Source organism: Leucoraja erinacea, chromosome 28 (assembly GCF_028641065.1).
Source record: "Leucoraja erinacea ecotype New England chromosome 28, Leri_hhj_1, whole genome shotgun sequence".
NCBI classification, from domain to species: Eukaryota; Metazoa; Chordata; class Chondrichthyes; order Rajiformes; family Rajidae; genus Leucoraja; species Leucoraja erinaceus.
This window is the reverse complement of record NC_073404.1, coordinates 1667197-1693405: the sequence shown is the minus strand read 5'-3', so window position 1 is coordinate 1693405 and position 26209 is coordinate 1667197. Positions and strand designations below refer to the sequence as shown.

General features: G+C 53.5%; 1 protein-coding gene across 1 annotated transcript; it reads left to right on the top strand.

The window, feature by feature from the left end:
- The first annotated feature begins 168 nt into the window (after window positions 1-168).
- On the top strand, window positions 169-26209 carry smyd4 (SET and MYND domain containing 4). The gene is given in 12 exon segments (XM_055657395.1): window positions 169-324; window positions 11025-11169; window positions 16832-16921; window positions 17066-17676; window positions 18136-18332; window positions 19477-19659; window positions 22788-22816; window positions 22818-22949; window positions 23655-23781; window positions 24116-24232; window positions 24537-24660; window positions 24997-26209. Coding segments are annotated over 12 exon segments (2037 nt in total). The 5' UTR covers window positions 169-181; the 3' UTR covers window positions 25136-26209.

The window sequence follows — 26209 nt, the reverse complement described above, 5'->3', positions numbered from 1 at the left end:
GATGAAGGGGGCGGGGTCCTGTGATGCAGGGGGCGGGGTCCTGTGATGAAGGGGCGGGGGCCATGTGATGCAGGGGGCGGGGAATGGTGATGATGGGGGGGCGGGGTCCTGTGATGAGGAGGAGGAGGGGCCTGGTGATGCAGGGGGCGGGGTCCTGTGATGCAGGGGGCGGGGCTATGTAATGGCGGGGATGCAGGGCCCGGGGCTCGAGTGGCGGCGCCGCTGCCGTCTCCACTGGCGCCACATGCCCGACCTCCAGCGCCGCCGCTTCACCTCCAACACCCGGCTCGGCCCCCTCCTGCGGCTGGCCCGACGTTGGCTGAGGTGAGTGAGGGAGGCGGGGTCGGGGTCGCCCCGCACTCTGTCAATGACTGAGTGAGGAATATTGGAGCCAGCAGCGCCGTTCACTGTCACCATGGCTGCCCATCCACAGTCAGGACCCTGTTCCTGCCTTCTCCCATATCCCTTGATTCCTTTAACCCGAAGAGCTAAATCTAACTCTCGTTTGAAAACATTATTGGCCTCCACTGCCTTGTGTGGCAGAGAATCCTACAGATTCACAACTCTGGGTGAGAAAATGTTTTCCTCATCTCCGTTCTAAATGGCCTACCCCTTATTCTTAAACTGAAAGTTTCTCCTCAGATTCCTATTAACTCTTCCCCCTTCTGGTCACGAGTTATGGGTCATTCGGCCCATAAAATCTACTCCGCCATTCAATCATGGCTGATCTATCGTGTTTAAGAAGGAACTGCAGATGCTGGAAAATCGAAGCTAGACAAAAGTGCTGGAGAAACTCAGCGGGTGCAGCAGCATCTATGGAGTGAAGGAAATAGGCAACATTTTGGCCCGAAACAATGCCTATTTCCTTCGCTCCATATATGCTGCTGCACCCGCTAAGTTTCTCCAGCATTTTTGTCTACCTATAGCTGATCTATCTCCCTCCTAACCCCATTCTCCTGCCTTCTCCCCAGAACCGCTGACACCTGCACTAATCAAGAAATTGTTATCCCGTCCCCTGCTCTAGGCAAGAGACTCTGTACATCCACCCAATCTATTCCTCTCATGATTTTATACACCTCCATAAGATCACCACTCATCCTCCTTGCGCTCCAGGGAATACCCAGCCTACTCAACCTCCCCCTATAGCTCACACCCTCTAGTCCTGGCAACATCCTCGTAAATCTTCTCTGAACCCTTTCCAGCTTAATGACAGCCATCCTATAGCAGGGTGACAAAAACAGAATACAATATTCTAAATGAGGTCTCACCAACGTTTTGTACAACTGTAACATAACCACCCGACTTCTATCATCATTATAGTAATGGTGGGGCTGGTCTGTCACTGAAAAACAATATCATAGTCATAATCACGGAGCGTTACAATGTGGAAACAGGCCCTGTGGCCCAACTACCTCCTCATGCAGCTTGCTCCATATACCCACCACCCTTTGTGTGAAAACGTTACCCCTCAGATTCCTATTAAATCTTTCCCCTACACCTTACACCTATGTCCTCGTGTCCTCGATTCACCTGCTCTTGGCACAAGACTCTGTGCGTCCACTGATCTATTCCTCTCATGATTTTATACATCTCTGTAAGATCATCCCTCATCCTCTTGTGCTCCAAGGAGTAGTCCCAGCCTCCACAACCTCTCCCTATAACTCTAGCCCTGACAACATCCTCGTGAAGCTTCTCTGTACCCTTTCGACCATAATGACAGCCCGATCACACCCATACCTGCACATGTTCACTCCCCTCTCTCAGAGTGTTTGTACCTTGCCCTCTCCCCGCAGTTCAGGCCTGCAAGCCCTGGCAACATCCTCAAAAATCTTCTCTGCACCTTTTCCAGTTTAACAACATCCTATACTAGGGTGACCAAACTGAACACAATCTGGCCGCGCCAACATCTTGTACAGCTGTAACATAACATCCCAATTCAGGTTAACCATCTTCACTGCTACGATACCACCTATTTTAGTGTGATTTGCAAACCTACTAACCATACCTTCTACATTCTAATCCAAATTGTTGATATAGGGGGGTTGCACGTAAGGTCACCGGGTCAAAGATGTTGACGCACGGAGCCGCTCAATCCATCTGGAGGACATCGTTGTTAAAAACCGCCAAAATTGTGAATTTTTGTACTGTACATAAGTGTGGAAGTCGGGGTAACCGTAAGAGACATCTATCCTACTTCAGAATTCCAAAAGTGAAGAAAAATGAAGGTAAAGAGAAGCGAGAGCTGAAGGGACAACAACAGCTAAAGTGCTTGGCGAACATTGGCTGTGCAGATATCAAGATTGAAAATATTGGGAATTATTGCGTTTGCTCACTGCATTTCATCAAAAGTAAGGCATTATTTGTGTTTTTTCTTGATTCCTTTGGTATCTAAAAAGTTTCAGAAGTGATAAATCTGGCTGTAAAATTTAAAAATCGCCCATGGTTCTGAAGTGGGTTTTTACATGCAAAAAGAAAACGCTTCTGAAGCTAAATTTATCATTAAAAAAAATCTCCAGACTTACAAGTGGTGTGTGGAAAAGTAGGTTTTCTATCATGCTATTGAGATGTATATTTTGGCAAATAATAAAATGTCCTGACAGCTTAAACACCCACTGCCTTTCAATAGGATATTGTCAATTTGCTGAGGTTGATGTCCAATTAACAGCTAACAATTATGCCATTCCTTGGCTTGCATCTGAGTAAAATGTAATTCAAAACACATGTATGGTTTGCGATTTTTTTTTCAATGATAGATTTTGCTTCAGAAGCGTTTTCTTTTTGTATGTAAAAACCCACTTGAGAACCATGGGTGATTTATCATGCCAAAGGAATCAAGAAAAAACACAAATAATGCCTTACCTTTTATCTTTTAATATTTTATCTTGTATGTATCGTTAACTTTTAGAAATGTTTGAATGGTGCACTGACTGGCTGACATTTTTAAATTTTGTTGTACATGGTTCATGTTACAATGACAATAAAGAAACTTCTATACTTCTTCTTCTATTACCGTTGATGAAATGCAGTGAGCAAACAGCCAATGTTCGCCAAGCACTTTGGCTGTTGTTGTCCCTTCACCTCTCGCTTCTATCTACCATCATTTCTCCTCACTTTTAGAATTCTGAGGTAGGATAAATGTCTCTCACACTTATCCCGATTTCCATAAATATTTACAGCGCAAAAAATGACCATTTTGGCGAGTTTGTTGGGCCCGCTACGCTGGAAACAATGGTCAGTGCCTACCTGCAGTTTATCGCATGTACTCCAGTTGGCGTAGCGTAGCAACAGTACGGGTCATGGGTCGTGACCCGACTGCCGTGCAACCTCCCTATAGATGATAAATAACAGTTGTCCCGGCACCAATCCCTGAAGCACGCCACTAGTCACAGGCCTCAAGTTCACAAAATACCCTTCTACCATCGCCCTCTGCTTCCTTCCATGAAGCCAATTCTCTATCTAGTCAACTAGCTCTCCCTAGATCCCATGCGGTCTAACCTTCCAGAACAGCCTATCGTGCAGAACCTTATCAGATGACTTGCTGAAGTCCAATAAAGACAACATCTATCACCCTGTATAAATCGACGATCTTGGTTACTTCTTTAGAAAAACAAAATCAAATTTGTGAGAGACAATCTCCCACACAAAGCTTAAATTTATTGGCCAAGTATATTCACATACAAGGAATTAACCTTGGTGCTCTGCCCGCAAGTGACAACATGACATACTGTGACAGTTAGAAATGACACATTAAACATTAAAATAATAATAAAACATTATCCATTAAACATGTGAATTAAATAAAATACCAGAGCAAAAGGAGGCTGCAGATATTTGGTTATTGAGTGGAGCTATTATTCGTGGGGAAAAAGCTGTTTTTATGTCTGGCTGTGGCAGCTTTGACAGGCCGGAGTTGCCTATCCCTAATCAACCTCTTTCTTTCTAAATTCATATATATCTGAACCCTCAGAATCCTCTCCAGTCACTTACCTGCCACAGATGTTAGGCTCACTGGTCTATATAGACAGGTACACCATAAAAAACATTCTATCATACATCGCAGCTCCGTTTGGCATCACCTCTACAAAAACCGTAAGAGATTGCAGAGGGTTGTGGATGTAGCCCAATCCATCACAGAGACCAGACACCTCACCGTTGACTCCACCTACACTTCATGTACCTTGAGAAAGCAGCCAACATAATTGACCATTTTCACCCTAGACATTCTTGCTTAGTTTAGAGATACAGTGCGGAAATAGGCCCTTGGGCCCACCGTGTCAGCGCCGACCAGCAATCTCCGTACACTAACATTGTCGCACACACACTAGAGATCATAGAGACTCCTTACAGACAGCACCCATAGTCAGGATCGAACCCGGGTGTCTAGCGCTGTAAAGCAGCAACTTTACCGCTGTGCCGTTCTCCCCTCTCCCGCCGGGTAAAAGATACAAAAGCTTGAAAGCACGCACCACCAGATTCAGGAACAGCTTCTTCCGTGCTGTTATCAGACTACTGTCTAGTAGCAATATCTCAGTACAAATGGCAATAACAAACCAATACCATCAGTTCCCAGATAGACACAAAATGCTGGAGTAACTCAGCGGGACAGGCAGCATCTCCGGAGAGAAGGAATGGGTGGCGTTTTGGGTCGCGACCCTTCTTCAGACCTGAAACGTCACCCATTCTTTCTCTCCAGAGATGCTGCCTGTCCTGCTGAGTTACATGGAAACATATAATGTAGGTGCAGGAGTAGGCCATTCGACCCTTCGAGGCAGCATCGCCATTCAATATGACCATAGCTGATCATCCTGAATCAGTACCCTGTTACCGCTTTTTCCCCATATCCCTTGATTCCGTTAGCCCTAAGAGCTAAATCTAACTCCCTCTTGAAAACATCCAGTGAATTGGCCTCCACTGCCTTCTGTAGAGAATTCCACAGATTCACACAACTCTGGGTGAAAAAGTTTTTCCTCATCTCAGTCCTAAATGGCCTACCTCTTATTCTTAAACTGTGACCCCCGGTTCTGGACTCCCCCAACATCGGGAACATTTTTCATGCATCTAGCCTTTCCAATCCTTTAAGAATTTTATATGTTTCTATAAGATTCCCTCTCATCCTTCTAAATTCCAGTGAATGCAAGCCCAGTCGACCCATTCTTTCATCATATATCAGCCCTGCCATCCCGGGAATTAACCTGGTGAACCGACGCTGCACTCCCTCAATAGCAAAAAGTTCCTTCCTCAAATTAGGAGACCAAAATTACACACAATACTCCAAGTGTGGTCTTGCCAGGGCCATGTACAGCTGCAGAAGGAGCTCCTTGCTCCTAAACTCAAATCCTCTTGCAATAAAGGTCAACATGTCATTAGCTTTCTTCACTGCCTGCTGTGCCTGCGTGCTTACTTTCAGTGACTGATGTACAAGCACACCCAAGTCTTGTTGCACCTCCCCTTTTCCTAAGCTGACACTATTCAGATAATAATCTGCCTTCTTGTTCTTGCCACCAAAGTGGATAGCCTCACATTTATCCACATTATACTGCATGTGCCATGCATCTGCCCACTCACCCAACCTATCCAAGTCACCCTGCAGCCTCAGCATCCTCATTGCAGCTCACATTGCCACCCAGCTTTATGTCATCCGCAAACTGTACATTTGTTACATTCAATTCCCTCGTCTAAATTGTTAATATATATTGTAAATAACTGAGGTACCAGCACTGGGCCTTGCTGCACCCCACTAGTCATTACCTGCCAATCTGAAAAGCATGCTTTTTGTGTCTATCTTCGGTTTAAACCAGCATCTGCAGTTCCTTCCTACACATTCCATCAGTTCCCAGAATTTCCTTTGTGGCCATAAATAACAGCACAGCAATAGACATCCACCAGTCCTTCCACACCTCACCTGAGGCTGAAGATAAAATTACCACGGTGTTCTTGGATAGATCTGATCAGGCCTAGGAGATTAATTGGAGGAACAGCATCTCATATTTCGCCTGGGCAGCTTGCAGCCCAGTGGAGAGACACAAAAAGCTGGAGTAACTCAGCGGGCCAGACAGCATCTCTGGACAGAAGGAATGGGTGGTGTTTTGGGTCTTGACCCTTCTTCAGACTGGTTGGGGAAAAGGGTAATGAGAGATATAGACGATGGTGTAGAGACATTACTTTTTTGTTACTTTTTTGCATATCTTTCATTCATTGTTCTTTATCTCTCTACATCATCGCCTATATCTCTTGTTTTCCTTTTCCTTAACTAGTCTGAAGAAGGGTCTCGAACCGAAACGTCACCCATTCCTTCTCTCCAGAGATGCTGCCTGTCCTGCTGAGTTACTCCAGCATTTTGTGTCTATCCTGGAGATTTAGTTTAGATGCAGCACGGAAACAGGCCCTTTGGCCAACTGAATCCTCGACGAACAGCAATCCCCGCGCACTAACACTATCCTACAAACACGAGATAATTTACAATTTTACATAGGCCAATTAACCTACAAACCTGCGCGTCTTTGGAGTGTGGGAGAAAACCTACGCAGGTCACGGTGAGAGCGTGCAAGCTCCATACAGACAACGCCTACAGTCAGATCGAACCCGGGTCTCTGGAGCTGTGAGGCAGCAATTCTACCGCTATGCTACCGTGGCAGATTCATATGTTTGAAGATATACAGCACCACCTCTACTGTAACACGGACTATCCCAAGACAACCTGTTAACTTTCCAGAGTTCATGTCTTTCTCTGCAGTAAAATGGAAAACAATATTCCTTAAGGACCTTGCCCATCCCCTGTGGCTCCACACATAGATGACCACTTTTAGTCTTTGAGGGGCCCTATTCTCCCCTTCATTACTATTTTTTCCTTTAATGTATTTAACAATTCTAAATATTCTCCTTGTTTGAGTTTAGTTTATTGTCACGTGTATCAAGGTACAGTGAAAAGCGTTTGTTTCGTGGTAACAAGTCAGTCGAAAGACAATACATGATTACAATTGTTCCATCCACAGTGTACCGATACATGATAAAGTGAATTATTTTTCTCTGCCAGAGCTTTCTCACAACTGTTTTTTTTTTTTTTCCCCCTGGTTTCCTCCTGTAGGCCCGATACACCTCCAGGAATGCCCTTGTTCCCAGCTGCTGTTACCTTTACTGGCGGCGCAGTGGGGCAGTCCAGTTCCTCCTCATCTCTGTCCCAGACGTACAGGTTTTTAAGTTAATTGACTTGGTATCAATGTAAAAAAAATTGTCCCGAGTGTAGGATAGTGTTAATGTGCGGGGATCGCTGGTCAGTGCGGACTCGGTGGGCTGAAGGGCCTGTTTCTGCACTGTATCACTAAACTAAACTTTATCCATCCCTCCTTTTCCTTACCAAACATTATTTTATTGTATCGCCCAGTGTTCCCCACTCCTGCCTGCCTGCCTTAAACTTCACTCAACCCAAAAACAGATCTGAACTCTCTCCATCTCACTTTCTAAAGCATCCCACTTTGCCTGCAAACAACCTACTCCAACCAGCTTCTGCAAGCCCCTGTCTAATATTGTAAAACATTTACATTCCACATGTTTAAAATTAAACTAGTGGATCAGCGCTGTTCTTATCCACATAACTGGACTGCCCCACTGTAGCTTCAGTCACTTGCTGTCCATACTTCCCTGGAGCAGGTCAAGCCTCGCCTTCTTCCTAGTAGGTTTATAACCTGAGGAAACTTTCCAGAACTCTTAACAAATTCCACCCCATTAAAGCCCTTAACTCAATGGCAAAGATAAAATCGCCTACTAATGACAGCCTCATTGTTTCTGTAACTGAAATCTCCTGGCATATTTGGTCTTCAAAAATTCATAAGATGTTGGAGCAGAATTAGTCCATTCGGCCCATCAAGTCCACTCCGCCATTCAATCATGGCTGATCTATCCCTCTCAGCCCCATTCTCCTGCCTTCTCCCCATAACCCCTGACACCCGTACTAATTAAGATTCTCAATCCCCACCTTAAAATTTCCATTGACTAGGCCTCCACAGCCGCACTGATTCACCACCCTCTGACTAAAGAAATTCCTCCTCATCTCTGTCCCAAAGGAACGTCCATTAGGGATGTAAAACAGGGATGTAATGTTCAGGCTCTATAAGGTGCTGGTCAGGCCACATTTGGAGTATTGTGAGCAATTTTGCACACCATATCTGAGGAAGGATGTGCTGGCTCTGGAGAGGGTCCAGAGGAGGTTTACTAACATGATCCCAGGAATGAGTGGATTAACCTATGATGAGCGTTTGACAACACTGGACCTGTACTCACTGGAGTTTAGAAGAATAAGGGGGGACCTCATTGAAACATAGAAAATAGTGAAAGGGCTGGGTAGGCATGCAGGTGCAGCAGGCAGTGAAGAAAGCGAATGGTATATTAGCATTCATAGCAAAAGGATTTGAGTATAGGAGCAGGGAGGTTCTACTGCAGTTGTACAGAGTATTGGTGAGACCACACCTGGAGTATTGCGTACAGTTTTGGTCTCCAAATCTGAGGAAGGACATTATTGCCATAGAGGGAGTGCAGAGAAGGTTCACCAGACTGATTCCTGGGATGTCAGGACTGTCATATGAAGAAAGACTGGATAGACTCGGCTTGTACTCGCTAGAATTTAGAAGATTGAGGGGGGATCTTATAGAAACGTACAAAATTCTTAAGGGGTTGGACAGGTTAGAGGCAGGAAGATTGTTCCCGATGTTGGGGAAGTCCAGGACAAGGGGTCACAGTTTAAGGATAAAGGGGAAATCCTTTAGGACTGAGATGAGAAAAACATTTTTCACACAGAGAGTGGTGAATCTCTGGAATTCTCTGCCACAGAAGGTAGTTGAGGCCAGTTCATTGGCTATATTTAAGAGGGAGTTAGATGTGGCCCTTGTGGCTAAAGGGATCAGGGGATATGGAGAGAAGGCAGGTACAGGATACTGAGTTGGATGATCAGCCATGATCATATTGAATGGCGGTGCAGGCTCAAAGGGCCTGCACCTATTTTCTATGTTTCTATAGAGTGGATGTGGAGAGGATGCTTCTAGTAGTCGATAGTCTAGGACTAGAGGTCATAACCTTTGAATTAAAGGACATTCTTTTAGGAAGATGAGGAGAAATTTCTTTAGTCGGAGGGTGGTGAATCTGTGGAATCTTTGCCACAGAAGGCTGTGGAGGCCGTCAGTGGATATCTTTAAGGCAGAGATAGATAGATTCGTGATTAGTACAGGTGTCAGAGGTTATGGGGAGAAGGCAGGAGAATGGGGTTAGGAGGGAGAGATAGATCAGCCATGATTGAATGGCGGAGTAAACTTGATGGGCCGAATGACCTAATTCTGCTCCAATATACTTATGACCTTTAATTCCCATTGACTATTTGGAGGCCTATAATACACTCACAACAAGGTGATCAATCCCTTTTTATTTCTCAGCTCCCCCCATATAGCCTCACTGGACAAGCCATCTTTAATGTCATCTCGGACTACTGATGCAACATGCATCTTAATCAATAGAGCAACCCCCTTCTCATCTCTTATCTCACCTCTATCTCTCCTGTACCTGGCCCATTAATCTGCCAGTCCTGTCCATCTCATTTTTAGTTGAGTTTAGTTTAGTTTAGAGATACAGTGCGGAAACAGGTCCTTCGGCCCACCGTGTCCACACCGATCAGCGATCCCCGCACACTAACACTATCCTACACACACACACAAGGGACAATTTACTTTTACACCAAGCCAATTAACCTACAAACCTGTATGTCTTTGGAGTGTGGGAGGACACCAAAGATCTCGGAGAAAACCCACGTAGGTCACTGGGAGAACGTACAAACTCCGTACAGACAACACCTGCAGTCAGGATTGAACCAGGGTCTCTGGCGCTGTGAGGCAGCAACTCTACCGCTGCGCCACTGTGCCGCCAGAAGTGTATGTGTAGAAAGGAACTGCAGATGCAGGTTTATACTCAAAACAGACATAAATACAGCGGAGATGCTGCCTGACCTGCTGAGTTACTCCAGCACTTTGTGTCTGTCTGTCCCTCTCTTAGCCAGGTTTTCTATAATGGCCACAACGTCTCAGTCGCACACACCTATCCATGCCCATCAGGCCTCTCGCATTTAAATGTGCAATTCAATCCAGCAGTCCTTCCTACGTCCCGGCCATGCTCCTGTCTATCCTGTCCACTGAACTTTCTTTCATCGCCTTCCCTATCTACTTCCAGCCTCTCCCCTGCCTTGGATCCTGCCCTTCTGCTAATCCAGTTTAAACCCACCAGCATAGCACGAGCAAACCTGCCCCCAGGATATTGGTGCAGGTGCAACATATTCCTCTTGTACTCTGCTCCAGACGAGATCCCAATGGTTCAAAAATCTGAATCCTCATCCCCTGCACCAACTCCTCAGCCTGAAGAAGGACCTCGACCTGAAACGTCACCCATTCCTTCTCTCCAGAGATACTGCCTGCCCCGCTGAGTTACTCCAGCTTTTTGTGTCTATCTTTTTGTCCTATCTTCCTGTTCCTACCCTCACTAGCACGTGGCATCAGGAGTAATCCAGAGATCACTAGCCTGGAGGTCTCGGTGTTTCATCTTTTGCCTAACCGCCTATATTCACTTTGCAGGACCTCATCCCTTTTCCTATCTACATCATTTGTGCCAACATCAACATCACCTCCGGCTGCTCCCCTTGGGGATGTCATGCAGTCACTCCAAGATACCTTAGCGCCAGGGAGGCAACACACCATCCTGAAGGGTCCCGACCCTGAATGTCACCTGTCCATGTTCTCCACAGGTGCTGCCTGACCCGCTGTTATTCCAGCACTTTGTGCCTGTTGTTTGTAAACTGGCACCTGCGGTTACTACTTGTTATTGCACTATCTTGGAGTCTCGTTTGCTGCCACAGAATAACTGGTCTGTCCCCCCCACCCCTCCCTCGTTCTCCCTTTTGCACCCCTCTTACTCTCCCATCCCCCCACCCCCCTGTCTACTGTCTCCCCCCGTCTCTGGTCACCACTAACCAACGTGCCCTCTGTGCTGTGCAGACCTGCGGACACGGCTGTGCTGGACGAGCTGTGCGCGAGCTGGCGGGCTGGCAAGGACCGCAGCACCGCTCTCGACCTGAAACAACGGGGCAATGACAGCTTCAAGGCCAGGGACTACCCGCAGGCCCTCTCACTCTACACAAAGGTAGGCCCAGCCCCGAGTGGGAACAACATCCCCACCCCAACTCACAGTGTAGTTGTGTAGTTCTGGTCGCCCCTTTACAGGCAGGGTGTGAAAGGTTTGGAGAGTGAGTGGAGGAGGTTGACCTGAATGATGCCTGGATCAGCGGTTTTCAGCTACATGGGGAGTTGGGATAGACTTGGATTGTTTTCTCTGGAATGCTGGAGGTTGCAGGGAGACAATAGACAATAGGTGCAGGAGTAGGACATTCGGCCCTTCGAGCCAGCACCGCCATTCAATGTGATCATGGCTGATCCTTCCTGCCTTCCTGCCATTCTCCCTATATCCCCTATTTTTAAGCCCTATCTAGCTCTCTCTTGAAAGCATCCAGAAAAACTGCCTCCACCTGCCTCCACTCTGAGGCAGAGAATTCCACAGACTCACTACTCTCTGTGAGAAAAAGTGTTTCCTCGTCTCCGTTCTAAATGGCTTACTCCTTATTCTTAAACTGTGGCCCCTGGTTCTGGACACCCCCAACATCGGGAACATGTTTCTTGCCTCTAGCGTGTCCAAACCCTTAACAATCTTATATGTTTCAATGAGAATCCCTCTCATCCTTCTAAACTCCAGTGTGTACAAGCCCAGCTGCTCCATTCTCTCAGCATATGACAGTGCCGCCATCCCGGGAATTAACCTTGTAAACCTACGCTACACTCCCTCAATAGCAAGAATGTCCTTCCTCAAACCTGGTAGAAGTATATAACATTATAGGCATAGATAGGAGAGGGTGGTGAGTGCCTGGAACACACTGCATGATAGTGGGATTTAAGAGACTTGGATAGGACATGGATATGCAGGGAATGGAGGGATATGGATCATTTGCATGCAGATACGAATTGGTCTTGGCATCATGTTGGGTACTGATACTGTGGACTGAACTGCCTGTCCCAGTGCTGTACTATGTTGTGTTCCTGAGGACATTGGTGGAGGGTTGTGTTCCTGTATGGAGGCCAGTGACCAGTGGAGTGCCATAGGAGGTCAGAGTTGGGAACTACATTAATAGTTGGCATGCCTATGTTGGCAGGGGTACACACAACTGGGTGTTGTGTACAGGCCACCTAACAGTAGTAGTGAAGTTGGAGATGGTATCAAACAGGAAATTAGAAATGCATGCGACAAAGGCAAAACGGTTATAATGGGTGACTTCAATCTACGTATAGATTGGGTGAATCAAATTGGCAGGGGTGCTGAGGAGGAGGATTTCTTGGAATGTATGCGGGATGGTTGTCTAGATCAACATGTAGAGGAACCAACGAGAGAGCAGGCTATTTTAGACTGGGTATTGAGTGATGAGGAAGGGTTAGTTAGCAGTCTTGTTGTACGTGCCCCCTTGGGCAAGAGTGACCATAGTGTGGTTGAGTTCTTCATTAGGATGGAGAGTGACATTGTTAATTCAGAAACAATGGTTCTGAACTTGAGGAAAGGTAACTTTGAGGGTATGAGACGTGAATTGGCCAAGATTGACTGGCAATTAATTCTAAAAGGGTTGACGGTGGATATGCAATGGAAGACATTTAAAGACTGCATGGATGAACTACAAAAATTGTTCATCCCAGTTTGGCAAAAGAATAGATCAGGGAGGGTGGTGCATCCATGGATAACAAGGGAAATCAGGGATAGTATCAAAGCGAAGGATGATGCGTACAAATTTGACAGAGGAAGCAGCATACCGGAGGACTGGGAGAAATTCAGGGACCAGCAGAGGAGGACAAAGGGCTTAATTAGGAAAGGAAAAATAGATTATGAAGGAAAACTGGCAGGGAACATAGAAACTGACTGCAAAAGGTTTTATAGATATGTGAAAAGAAAGAGATTAGTTAAAACAAATGTAGGTCCCTTGCAGTCAGAAACAGGTGAGTTGATCATGGGGAACAAGGATATGGCGGACCAATTGAATAACTACTTTGGTTCCGTCTTCACTAAGGAAGACATAAATAATTTGCCGGAAATAGCAGGGGACCGCGGGTCAAAGGAGTTGGAGGAATTGAGTGAAATCCAGGTTAGCCGGGAAGTGGTGTTGGGTAAATTGAATGGATTAAAGGCCGATAAATCCCCAGGGCCAGATAGGCTGCATCCCAGAGTACTTAAGGAAGTAGCTCCAGAAATAGTGGATGCATTAGTAATAATCTTTCAAAACTCTTTAGATTTTGGAGTAGTTCCTGAAGATTGGCGGGTAGCAAACGTAACCCCGCTTTTTAAGAAGGGAGGGAGAGAGAAAATGGGGAATTACAGACCAGTTAGTCTAACATCGGTAGTGGGGAAACTGCTAGAGTCAGTTATTAAAGATGGGATAGCAGCACATTTGGAAAGTGGTGAAATCATTGGACAAAGTCAGCATGGATTTACGAAAGGTAAATCATGTCTGACGAATCTTATAGAATTTTTCGAGGATGTAACTAGTAGCGTGGATAGGGGAGAACCAGTGGATGTGGTGTATCTGGACTTCCAGAAGGCTTTCGACAAGGTCCCACATAAGAGATTAGTATACAAACTTAAAACACAAGGCATTGGGGGTTCAGTATTGATGTGGATAGAGAACTGGCTGGCAAACAGGAAGCAAAGAGTAAGAGTAAACGGGTCCTTTTCACAATGGCAGGCAGTGACTAGTGGGGTACCCCAAGGCTCAGTACTGGGACCCCAGCTATTTACAATATATATTAATGATCTGGATGAGGGAATTGAAGGCAATATCTCCAAGTTTGCGGATGACACTAAGCTGGGGGGCAGTGTTAGGTGTGAGGAGGATGCTAGGAGACTGCAGGGTGACTTGGATAGGCTGGGTGAGTGGGCAAATGTTTGGCAGATGCAGTATAATGTGGATAAATGTGAGGTTATCCATTTTGGTGGCAAAAACAGGAAAGCAGACTATTATCTAAATGGTGGCCGATTGGGAAAGGGGGAGATGCAGCGAGACCTGGGTGTCATGGTACACCAGTCATTGAAGGTAGGCATGCAGGTGCAGCAGGCAGTAAAGAAAGTGAATGGTATGTTAGCTTTCATTGCAAAAGGATTTGAGTATAGGAGCAGAGAGGTTCTACTGCAGTTGTACAGGGTCTTGGTGAGACCACACCTGGAGTATTGCGTACAGTTTTGGTCTCCAAATCTGAGGAAGGACATTATTGCCATAGAGGGAGTGGTGAGACGGTTCACCAGACTGATTCCTGGGATGTCAGGACTGTCTTATGAAGAAAGACTGGATAGACTTGGTTTATACTCTCTAGAATTTAGAAGATTGAGAGGGGATCTTATAGAAACTTACAAAATTCTTAAGGGGTTGGACAGGCTAGATGCAGGAAGATTGTTCCCGATGTTAGGGAAGGCCAGGGCAAGGGGTCACAGCTTAAGGATAAAGGGGAAATCCTTTAAAACCGAGATGAGAACAACATTTTTCACACAGAGAGTGGTGAATCTCTGGAACTCTCTGCCACAGAGGGTAGTTGAGGCCAGTTCATTGGCTATATTTAAGAGGGAGTTAGATGTGGCCCTTGTGGCTAAGGGGATCAGGGGGTATGGAGAGAAGGCAGGTACGGGATACTGAGTTGGATGATCAGCCATGATCATATTGAATGGCGGTGCAGGCTCGAAGGGCCGAATGGCCTACTCCTGCACATAATTTCTATGTTTCTATGAAACCCAGTTCTGTGCTCTTGATAACCCGTATGGAGGGGATAATGGTGTTCAACACTGAGCTGTAGTCTATGAACAACAGCCTGACATGTGTGTTTTATTATTCAGTGCTCCAGTGCAGAGTGAGATTCCATCTTCTGTGACCTGTTTAGTTTAGATAAACAGTGCGGAAACAGGCCCTTCAGCCCACTGAGTCTGCGCCGACCAGCGATCCCCGTACACTACCACTATCCAACTCGCACTAGGCACAATTCACAATTTTACCAAGTTAATTAACCTACATGTCTTTGGAGTGTGGGGGGAAACCGGAGCACCCGGAGAAAACCCACATAGGTCACGGGGAACGTACAAACTCCATTCAGACTGCACCTGTTGTCAGGATCGAACCCAGGTCACTGGCGCTGTGAGGCAGGCAGCAGCTCTACCGTTGTGCCACACTGTTTTGTTGTGGTAGTTGGCAAATTGTAGTGGGTGGAAGTTTAGAGAAGATTTACAAAAATTCCCTTGAATAAAATCTGACAATGTGCACTTATAACCATATAATATAACCATATAACAATTACAGCACGGAAACAGGCCATCTCGACCCTTCTAGTCCGTGCCGAACACATATATATATATTTTTTTACTTAACTTTCACTTTAACCACATGTGGTTTTTTTTCTATTACAAATCTCAAATTGTGGAGTACAGAGACAAATAAATAAATGATGGGTCTTTGTCCCAAACATTATGGAGGGCACTGTAAGTTTAAGATGAAGGGGGAAAGATTTAATAGGAATCTAGGTAACTTTTTCACACAAAGGATTGTGGATGTATGGAATGAGCTGTCAGGTGAGGGAGTTGAGTCGGAGACTATCGCAACGTTTAAGAAACAGTTAGACGGGTACATGAATAGGGTAGGTTTAGTGGGATATGGGTCAAATGCAGGCAAGTGGGACTAGTATAGATGGGGCATGTTGGCCGGTGGGGGCAAGTTGGGCCGAAGGGCCTGTTTCCACACTATCACTCTATGATCGCATGGGCATCTCTAGTTTCCTCCTACGTTCCAAGGACGTGCATGTTTTAAAGTTAATTGGTTTCAGTAAAATTGTAAATTGTCCCTAGTGTGGGATAGTGTTACTGTGGGGATTACTAGTTGGCGTGGACTCGATGGGCCAAAGGGCCTGTTTCAGTGCTGTGACTCGAAACTAAACTAAACTAAGAAGTAGTGAGGATGGTGAAGAAGCCATGTGTAAGCTTGCCTTCATAGATCAGGACATTGAGCTGAGAGTGGGGCGTGAAGCTTCATCTGTACAGGTGACTGGTGGGACCTCACTCGGGGAATTGTGCATGGTGGGCTCACCCTGCCACAGGAAGGATGGTATGATGCTGGAGAAGGTGCAGAGAAGATTCACCAAAACCTTGCCACAACTGGAGGGCTTGAGTTACAAGGAGATATTGTCAAGCTTGAAAGGGTTCAGAAAAGATTTATGAGGATGTTGCCAGGACTTGACGGTGTGAGCTATAGGGAGAGGTTGAGCAGGCTGGGTCTCTATTCCATGGTGCACACGAGGATGAGGGGGGATCTTATAGAGGTGTACAAAATCATGAGAGGAATAGATTAGGTGGATGCACAGAGTCTCTTGCCCAGAGTGGTGGAATCGAGGACCAGAGGACATAGGTTCAAGGTGACGGGGAAAAGATTTAATAGGAATCCGACGGATAACTTTTTCACACAAATGGAACAAGCTGCCAGAGGAGGTAGTTGAGGCAGGGGCTAGAACAGGATTTAAAATCCATTTGTACAGGTACATGGATAAGAAAGGTTTAGAGGGATATGGGCAAAACGCAGGCAAATGGGGCATCTTGGTTGGCGTGGGCAAATAGGGCCGAAGGGTATGTTTCCGTGCCGCCCAGCCAGGTGAGGGGTATATGAGCGGGGGCAATGCAGTGCTGAGTGATCGTTCACCCCTTCCCCCCCTCCCCCCGTGTCTGACTGTCTCTCTGTCACCACCAGGGTCTCAGGTACATGCCCGCTGACAGCCCAGAGTGTGCGCTGCTCTACGCCAACCGCTCCGCCGCACTCTACCAGCTGCACCGCTACCAGGTGAGACCCTCTCTCTGCACTCCTCCCCCACCCCTGTCCCCCACTCGACCAGCTGCAGCAAGACCCTCCCCCTGTTCCCATCCACCCTCCCCTCTCTCTCCCCCACCCCTTGCATTGACGTTGCCCCCTTGCTCCCTCCCACAGGACTGTGTGGAGGACATAGACAGAGCGGAGAGCCTGGGCTACCCGCCGGAGCTGCAGCACAAGACGCAGTCGCGCCTTGCAGCCTGCCTGCAGCGGCTGGGAGGGTCCGGGGGAGGGAGCAAGGAGTCAGAGCCCCCCTCCCCAGCGCCCCCTGCCCCGGGGGTGGGGGAGTGCGCCCCCGGCCTCTCTCTGCGCTGGGAGGGCAGCAGGGGTCGGCACTACCGCGCGTGCCAGGATGTGGTGAGGGGGCAGGCGGTGCTGCGGGAAACTGCCTTCGCCGCTGTGCTGGTGCCCGGCCTGCCGTCCCCGGACCACCCCCCCACCCAGGAGCTGCTGTGCCACCACTGCCTGGCCCCCGCCACCCTGCCCCTGCCCTGCCCCTCCTGCAGCTACGCCCAGTACTGTGGGCAGCTGTGTCGCTCCACCGCCTGGCACACACATCACTGGCTGGACTGCCCACTGGGCGGGCATCTACTGGCCCTGGGCACCGGCAGCCATCTCGCCCTACGCACCACACTGAGGGGGGCATGGGGAGAGGAAGGGGCACTGCGGGGGGAACCTCTAGGAGAGACAGAAGTGGGACAGAGGGGTGGCGCCCAGGGAGAGGTGCAGTACAAAGTTGCGGCATCTGAGCTTGGAGGAGTGGGGGGTGAGGGCAAGAAGGTGGTAGAGGGTGAGGAGGTCATGCCCAAGGTGGGGGGAGTGGGCGGGGAGGAGAGGGGTGACGGTGAGAAGGGGGGACCCAAGCGGGCGGGAGTAGTGGGGGAGGATGAGGATGAGGATGAGGGGTGTTTGCCCTGGGGGGGGGTGGGGGGAGATGAGGGGTCCTGGCGGGGAGGATGGGTGGGGCGGGTACCTGGAATGGGGGGGGAGGGGGAGGAGGAGGGGAGGGGGGGCCCTGGCGTTGTGGGGAGGGGAGGATGAGGGTGAGGAGGGTGGCTGGGGGGGGAGGGGGAGGATGAAGGGGGGGAGGATGAGGGTGAGGAGGGGGTCCTGGCGTTGGGGGGAGGGGGAGACCCCCGGCTGTTACCCGGGTGATGTGCAGCTTGCTAACGCACCGCCGCTCGCAGAGTCCCCAGCAGCGCTTTGTGTGTGCAGCCAGCGCCGCAGCCCTGTGCTGGGCCCTGCAGCACCGCCGGCCTCAGGGCGAAGGGGTGGGGGCGCTGGGGCAGGGTGCGCGGCTGGCTGCACTGGGGGGTGGCAGTACTGCGACACATGCTGCAGCTGCAGTGCAACGCCCAGGCCATCACCGTGCTCCACGACACTGGTGAGTGGGGGCGGGGGGGGGGGGGGGGGGGGTGTACGGGGGAGGGGGGTGGGTGTACAGGGGGTTAGGGGGTGGGGGAGGGGGTGTATGGGGTCATTGGGGGAGGGGGGTCGTGTATGAGCTGGGGGAGGGGGCAGCAGAGCTGGGGACAGAGGTCTATGATCTGGCAGAGACGGAGTGGGGGGAGGGGGGGTGGTGGATGGGGGGGGGGGCAGATCCGAGCACAGGGGGGTGGCAGGGGTGGGGGCCAAGTTGCGGGTGGGGGTCGGGAGTCATAGAGTGATACAGCATGGAAACAAGCCCTTCAGCCCAACTTGCCCACACTGGCCAACATGTCCCATCTACACTGGTCCCACCTGCCCCCGTTTGGCCCATATCCCTCTAAACCCGTGTTATCCATGTTCCTGCCTAACTGTTTCTTAAATCTTTCTTACCGAATGTTTCTTACCCTCTCGTTCCTATTAAAAGTTTTCCCCCCTCATCTTAAACCCATGTCCTCTGGTTCTTGATGCCCCTACTCTGGGCAAGAGATTCTGTGCATCTACCCGATCTCTTCCTCTCATGATTTTATACACCTCCGTCAGATCACCCCTCATCCCCCTGCACTGCAAGGAATAGAGTCCAGCCTATGCCCAGACCCTCCAGTCCTGGCAACATCCTCGTAAACCTTCGCTGTGCCCTTCCCTAGTTGACAACAATGTTCTTACAACATGGTGATTAGAACTGAACACAATACTCTAAATGTAGCCTCACCAACGTGTTATACAACTGCAACATGCCCTCCCAACTTATATACTCAGTTCTCTGACTGATGAATGTGCCAAAGCCTTTTTGCCCACCTTATCTATCTGTGAACCGACTTCCAAGGAACGATGTCTCTGCACTCCTAGATCCCTCTGCTCTATAACCCTCCCCAGAGCCCCACCATTCAGTGTGGGTCCTGCCCATGTTAGACTTCCCAGTGGGGGAGTGAAGGGGGGAGGGGGAGGTGGGGTGGCAGGACCAGGGGAGGGGGGGGAGCTGAGTCAGGGTTAGGGGTCGGGGGAGGGTGTTGAGGGCTGGGAGAGGGGATAGCTCCATGGATGGGGTGTGGGTGTGTGTGTTGGTCCTCTTCCCCTGACTGTGTGTGTGTGTGTGCCTACAGGAGAGGGTGCGGGGAGTGTCAGGGACACGCGGGAGGTGTGTGTGGGCACAGCCCTGTACTGCTGGGCCAGCCTGCTCAACCACTCCTGCCAGCCTAACACCACTGCCAGCTTCCAGGGGACCCGCATCACCCTCCGCGCCACCGAGCCTATCCCCGCTGGAGAACAGGTGCTGCACTGCTACGGTACGTAGCCCCCCCCCCCCCCCCCCCCCCCCCCTCCACACCATCCAGGGGGACGGGGCGTGTAGTGGGGACGGGGGGGGGTGTAGTGGGGGGGGGGGGGGGGGTGTAGTGGGGTGGGGGGGGTGTGTAGTGGGGACGGGGGGGGGGTAGTGTGGGGACGGGGGGGTGTAGTGGGGACGGGGGGGTGTAGTGGGGACGGGGGGGTGTAGTGGGGACGGGGGGGTGTAGTGGGGGGGGGGGGGGTGTGGTGTAGTGGGGACGGGGGGGTGGTAGTGGGGACGGGGGGGGTGGGGGGGGGGGGGGGGTGTAGTGGGGACAGGGGGGTGTAGTGGGGGGGGGGGGGGGGGGAGGGGGGGTGGGGGGGGGTGTAGTGGGGACGGGGGGGGGGGGTAGTGGGGACGGGGGGGGTGTAGTGGGGACAGGGGGGTGTAGTGGGGACGGGGGGGGTGTAGTGGGGACGGGGGGGGGGGGGTAGTGGGGACGGGACGGGGGTAGTAGTGGGACGGGGGGGGGTGTAGTGGGGACGGGGGGGTGTAGTGGGGATGGGGGGGGTGTAGTGGGGTAGGGGGGGGGGGTGTAGTGGGGGGGGGGGGGTGTAGTGGGGACGGGGGGGTGTAGTGGGGACGGGGGGGGGTGGAGTGGGGACGGGGGGGGTGTAGTGGGGTAGTGGGGGGGGTGTAGTGGGGATGGGGGGGGTGTAGTGGGGACGGGGGGGTGTAGTGGGGTGGGGGGGGGGGGGGGGGGTGTAGTGGGGATGGGGGGGGGGTGTAGTGGGGACGGGGGGGGTGTAGGGGGGGGGGGGGGTGTAGTGGGGATGGGGGGGTAGTGTGGGGGAGGGGGGGGGTGTAGGGGGGGGGGGGGGGGGGTGTAGTGGGGGGGGGGGGGGTGTAGTGGGGACGGGGGGGGTGTAGTGGGGACGGGGGGGGGGGGTGTAGTGGGGACGGGGGGGGGTGTAGTGGGGACAGGGGGGGGTGTAGTGGGGACAGGGGGGGTGTAGTGGGGACGGGGGGGGGGGGTGTGTGGGGACGGGGGGGGGTAGTGGGGACGGGGGGGGGTGGTAGTGGGGGGGGGGGGGGTGTAGTGGGGGAGTGGGGGGGGGTGTAGTGGGGTGGGGGGGGGGGGGTGTAGTGGGGACGGGGGGGTGTAGTGGGGACAGGGGGGTGTAGTGGGGGGGACAGGGGGGTGTAGTGGGGACGGGGGGGGGGTGTAGTGGGGGGGGGGGGGGGGGGGTAGTGGGGACGGGGGGGTGTAGTGGGGACGGGGGGGGGTGTAGTGGGGACGGGGGGGGGTAGTGTAGTGGGGACAGGGGGGGTGTAGTGGGGACGGGGGTGTGTTGTGTGGGGACGGGGGGGTGTAGTGGGGACGGGGGGGTGTAGTGGGGGGGGGGGTGTAGTGGGGGACGGGGGGGGTGTAGTGGGGAGGGGGGGGGTGTAGTGGGGACGGGGGGTAGTAGTGGGGACGGGGGGGGGGGGTGTAGTGGGGAGGGGGGGGTGTAGTGGGGACGGGGGGGGTAGTGGGGACGGGGGGTGTAGTGGGGGGGGGGGTGTAGTGGGGACGGGGGGGGTGTAGTGGGGACGGGGGGGGGGGTGTAGTGTAGGGGGACGGGGGGTGTAGTGGGGTGGGGGGGGGTGTAGTGGGGATGGGGGGGGTGTAGTGGGGATGGGGGGGGGGTGTAGTGGGGATGGGGGGGGGTGTAGTGGGGATGGGGGGGGTGTAGTGGGGACGGGGGGTGTAGTGGGGTAGTGGGGGGGGTGTAGTGGGGATGGGGGGGGGTAGTGGGGGGGGGGGGGGGGTGTAGTGGGGATGGGGGGGGGTAGTGGGGATGGGGGGGGGTGTAGTGGGGACGGGGGGGTGTAGTGGGGATGGGGGGGGGTGTAGTGGGGACGGGGGGGGTGTAGTGGGGACGGGGGGGGTGTAGTGGGGACAGGGGGGGGTGTAGTGGGGACGGGGGGGTGTGGGGGGGGGGGGGGGGGGGGTGGGGGGGGGGGGTGTAGTGGGTGTAGTGGGGGGGGGTGTAGTGGGGATGGGGGGGGGGTGTAGTGGGGATGGGGGGGGGTGTAGTGGGGATGGGGGGTGTAGTGGGGACGGGGGTTGTAGTGGGGACGGGGGTGTAGTGGGGACGGGGGGGGGGGGTTGTGTAGTGGGGGGGGGGGGGTGTAGTGGGGAAGGGGGTGTAGTGGGGACGGGGGTCCTTTAGTGGGGGGGGGGGGGGGGGGGTGTAGTGGGGACGGGGGTGTAGTGGGGACAGGGGGGTGTAGTGGGGACGGGGGGTTGTAATTGGGACGGGGGGGTGTGGGGAGCTGGGGGGGGTGTAGTGGGGACAGGGTGTAGTGGGGGGGGGGGGTGTAGTTGGGGGATGGGGGGTGTAGTGGGGACGGGGGGGGTGTAGTGGGGACGGGGGTGTAGTGGGGGGGGGGGGTTGTAGTGGGGACGGGGGGGGTGGTAGTGGGGACAGGGGGGTGTAGTGGGGACGGGGGGGTGTAGTGGGGACGGGGGGGGGTGGAGTGGGGATGGGGGGGTGTAGTGGGGATGGGGGGGGTTGGTAGTGGGGGACAGGGGGGTGTAGTGGGGATGGGGGGTGGTAGTGGGGATGGGGGGGGGTCTCGGGGGGGATGGGGGGGGGTGTGGTCTGGGGGGGTTGTAGTGGGGATGGGGGGGGTGGAGTGGGGATGGGGGTGGGTGGAGTGGGGATGGGGGGGTGTCAGGTGGGCATGGGGGGGGTGTAGAAAGCTGGGGGGGGGGGGGGGATGGGGGGTGGAGTGGGGATGGGGGGGGGGGTGGGGATGGGGGGGTGGAGTGGGGATGGGGGGGGGTGTACAGGGGGGGGGTGGGGGTGTAGTGGGGATGGGGGGTGGGGATGGGATGGGGGGTTTGTAGACAGTGGGGGGGGGGGGGGGAGTGGGTGGAGGGGGGGGTGTAGGTGGACCGAGGGGGGGGGGGGGGGAGTTTTTTTGGGGGGGGTGGGGTGAAGTAGTGGGGAATGGGGGGGGTGTAGTGGGGATGGAGGGGGGGGTGGAGTGGGGACGGGGGGGTGGGGTGGGGACGGGGGGGGACGGGTGGGGGGGGGGGGGGGCTAGCCGTGTGGGGGTTGTCAGTGTCCATGATGAGATTCTGTGTGGTGTGTGCAGGTCCCCACTGGAGTCGGCAGTGCGTGAGGTGATCGGCGGAAATCTCTGCAGACACAGTACTACTTCTGGTGTGAGTGCAGTGCGTGTGTCGCGGGGGGGGCAGAGGGAAGCCCGGCCCCACAAGCACAGTTCCTGTGCCGCCCCTGTGGGTCCGCTCTGTCGGTGAGTCTGGGCGGCTGCAGGCCCCCTCCGGTCCACCCACACCCCGCTGAGTGCTCCCACTTGGAACCCCGCTCCGGTCCCACCACACCCCGCTCCGCTCTGCTCCCACCCACTCCGCTCCGGTCCCACCCACCACGCTCTGCTCCCACCCACCCCGCTCCGGTCCCACACACCCCGCTCCGTCCGCTCCACCCACCCCGCTCCGGTCCCACACACCCCGCTCCGCTCTGCTCCCACCCACTCCGCTCCGGTCCCACCCACCCCGCTCTGCTCCCCACCCACTCCGCTCCGCTCTGCTCCCACCCACCCCGCTCCGGTCCCACCACCCCGCTCCGCTCTGCTCCCACCCCACTCCGGTCCCACCCACTCCGCTCCGCTCTGCTCCCACCCACTCCGCTCCGGTCCCACCCACTCCGCTCCGCGTCACCGGGTCCACTGATCTTCACTGGGTGGGTGTGGGTGGCAACGGTCTGCACTGGGTTCCTTCTCCACACTTAGCTCCAGCCCACCCTCTCCCACCTCCCCCTGCCCCCTGTCCTCCGCCCCCCACTGTCCTGCCCCTCACACCCCTGCTGCCCCCGGCCTCTCATGGCCATTACTCCACTCTTCCCAGCTTCCCTCCCCTTGCATATCGGCCCTCTAGTATTTCACGCTGGCACCCTGGGGTCAAGGCTGTGAATGTCTACCCTCTCTGTGCCCCCACAGCTGGAGGAGGGGGGCTACAGATGTGTCCGCTGTGCCCAGCTGGTGCCCCCACAGTCTCTACAACAACAACTGCAGCAGCTGCGGCTCCAGATGGAGGGAGCCGGCAACATGCACTCCACACACACAGGTACACACTGGGGGAGGGGGAGAGAGGTTGACGGGTGGCTGGTGGGGGGGGGGGGGGGGGGATGCTGCTGGGCTAGCCTTTAGCCGGTGCTGGGGATGAGGGCGAGGTGGGTGGGTGGGAGGTTGTTGAGGATGCCGCTGGCCCTGATGGTGGGGGGGAGGGGGGTTTGTCGTCCGTGTGTGTGTCCCCGCTCCCCGTCACTGCGCCAACACGTAGGGCCAAGGGCCGGCTGTCACCGGGAGATGCCCTGTGACCGGGAGCCAGGAGCTGCCCACTCCTCTCAGCCGGGCGTGGGGAGGACGGGCTGGCACTGACGGGCCCTCTCTCTCCACAGACACGGCCCTGGCCCAGCTCCAGCAGTGCCAGGCCGGTGCCCAGAGCCTCCTGCCCGCCCAGCACCCGCTGCACGGAGAGATTGATGACAGCCTGGCCCGGGTCTACGCCACTCGCGGTAGGTGGTCCGTGTGTGGTCCGTGTGTCGGGGGGAGGCGGAGGGAGGGGGGGGCGCGGTGAGAGTGAGGAAGGGGGGTAGATGGATGTGTGTGGGAGGGTTGAGGGGAGAGAGAGGCATGGGGGGGAGAGGGGTGTTGAGGTGATGGGTGGGGGGGGGGGTCTGTGTGGTGTTGGGGTCCTGAGGCATTGTGAGGGGGTTTCAGGTTGGGTGGCTGTCAGTAACGGGGGTGTCAGTAACAGATTTGGGGGGGTTTCTGCGTGGGGCGGTTCCCTGTCACTAACGACTGGCCCTGTGCCTGCAGGGGAGTGGGAAGCAGCGGCGCAGCACCTGCAACGGAGCGTGCATGCGGTGGAGCTGCAGTACGGGGCCGGCAGCGTGGAGCTGGCACAGCAGCTCCTCAAACTGGCACAGGTGCTGTTCAACAGGTACGGGGGAGGGCAGGGTCTGGGCATGGGGGGGGGGGGGGGCACCAGAGGGGAGGCACAGGGTCATGGGGGTGCATTGCCTGGGCATGAGGGGGCTCAGGGTGGCAGAGGGTGCCCTGGGCACGTGGGGGGGGGGGGGGGGGGGGGGGGGGGGGGGGGGGGGATGTACATTGACTTATTGGGGGGAGTCCATCGACTGCCTCCCTCTGCAGTGGTGTGTTGGGGTTCCCCATGACTAAGAGGGGGGTTCCCCATGACCTTTGGGCGGGGGTGTGGGAGGGGAGGTTACCATGGGTGGAGGTCCCCATTGACTGAATGTCTCCCCTGCCCCTGTAGCCGGTCGGTGTGTGAAGCGGAGAGTGTGATTGACCGGGCCATCCCGTTGCTCACCACTCACTACGGCGCTGACCACGACACGGTGGCGGAGCTGAGGGCGATGAATTCCTGTCTACGGAGCCTGCCCGGCCGGAGCTGACCACACGAAGCGACCCTGGACGAGGAGCGGGCAGGGACTGGACTGGAGCCCGCGGGCAGCTGTGGAGAGGCACAGAGTGTGGCCTGGGACTGGAGTGAGCAAGAATGGACTTATTCACCCTGGGCAGCGGGGACCAGACAGAGTGACCCTGGGCAAAGAGCGGGCAGGAATGGACTCGTTCCCCGTGGGCAGGAGTGGTCACACACAATGATCCTGGGCACGAACAGATGACCCTGGTGTGGGGGATGGAGGGGCCGCCGTGCCCGTGTTCACGACCCCTGCAATAAACGTTGGCAGTGCCCATGGTGTGTGTGTTCATTATGTGGGGTGTGGAGGACAGCCAGACACTGTGGTGCTCTGGGTTCAGATTTAATTACTTCATGTACCGGGGTAAAGTGACCACCTTTACTCTGCATATAAACAGATTAGACATACCTTAGATACAATCAAAGGTAAAGTCCATTGAACACCTGGATAAGAGACACACCTACGTCAGCCTCCTATTCATCGACTACAACTCTGCCTTTAACATCAATATACCATCCAAGCTTATTATCACCATACTTGTGGGACTTGGTGTCAGCCCTCACCTCTGCAACTGGATCCTCGACTTCCTGACCTTCGGTATGTCCCCAACTGTTAGAAATTTTCCAACAAAGACCATTACAAAAACGGAGGTAGAATCTGAACGAACTTTATTGAGAGAGAGAGTCACACAGAGCCCAAGTGTCCGTGGGAGTCTTCTCTGAGCTGATGCTGAAAACCATCTCTTTTATACATTGATTTAGACAAAAAAGCATCCAGACAAATGGTAATGAACAAGGACACTCAGAATTCAAAGGAAATAACATTTAGCTGTGGAAAGTTACACCGGAGCAAGATTAGCCGTTCTGCAAGTTCTGTGATAGACTCTTAATCTCTTGACCGTGACCTGTCAATCACTTGTGCCCTAGGCAGTTTCCGTAAACAATCTTGTACAGACACAGATAGAATACACAAGGAAATAGTTACATACATTTTTCCATCATTTTCTTCCTCTTTATACAAATTTACTGAATTATAATCTAAAACAAA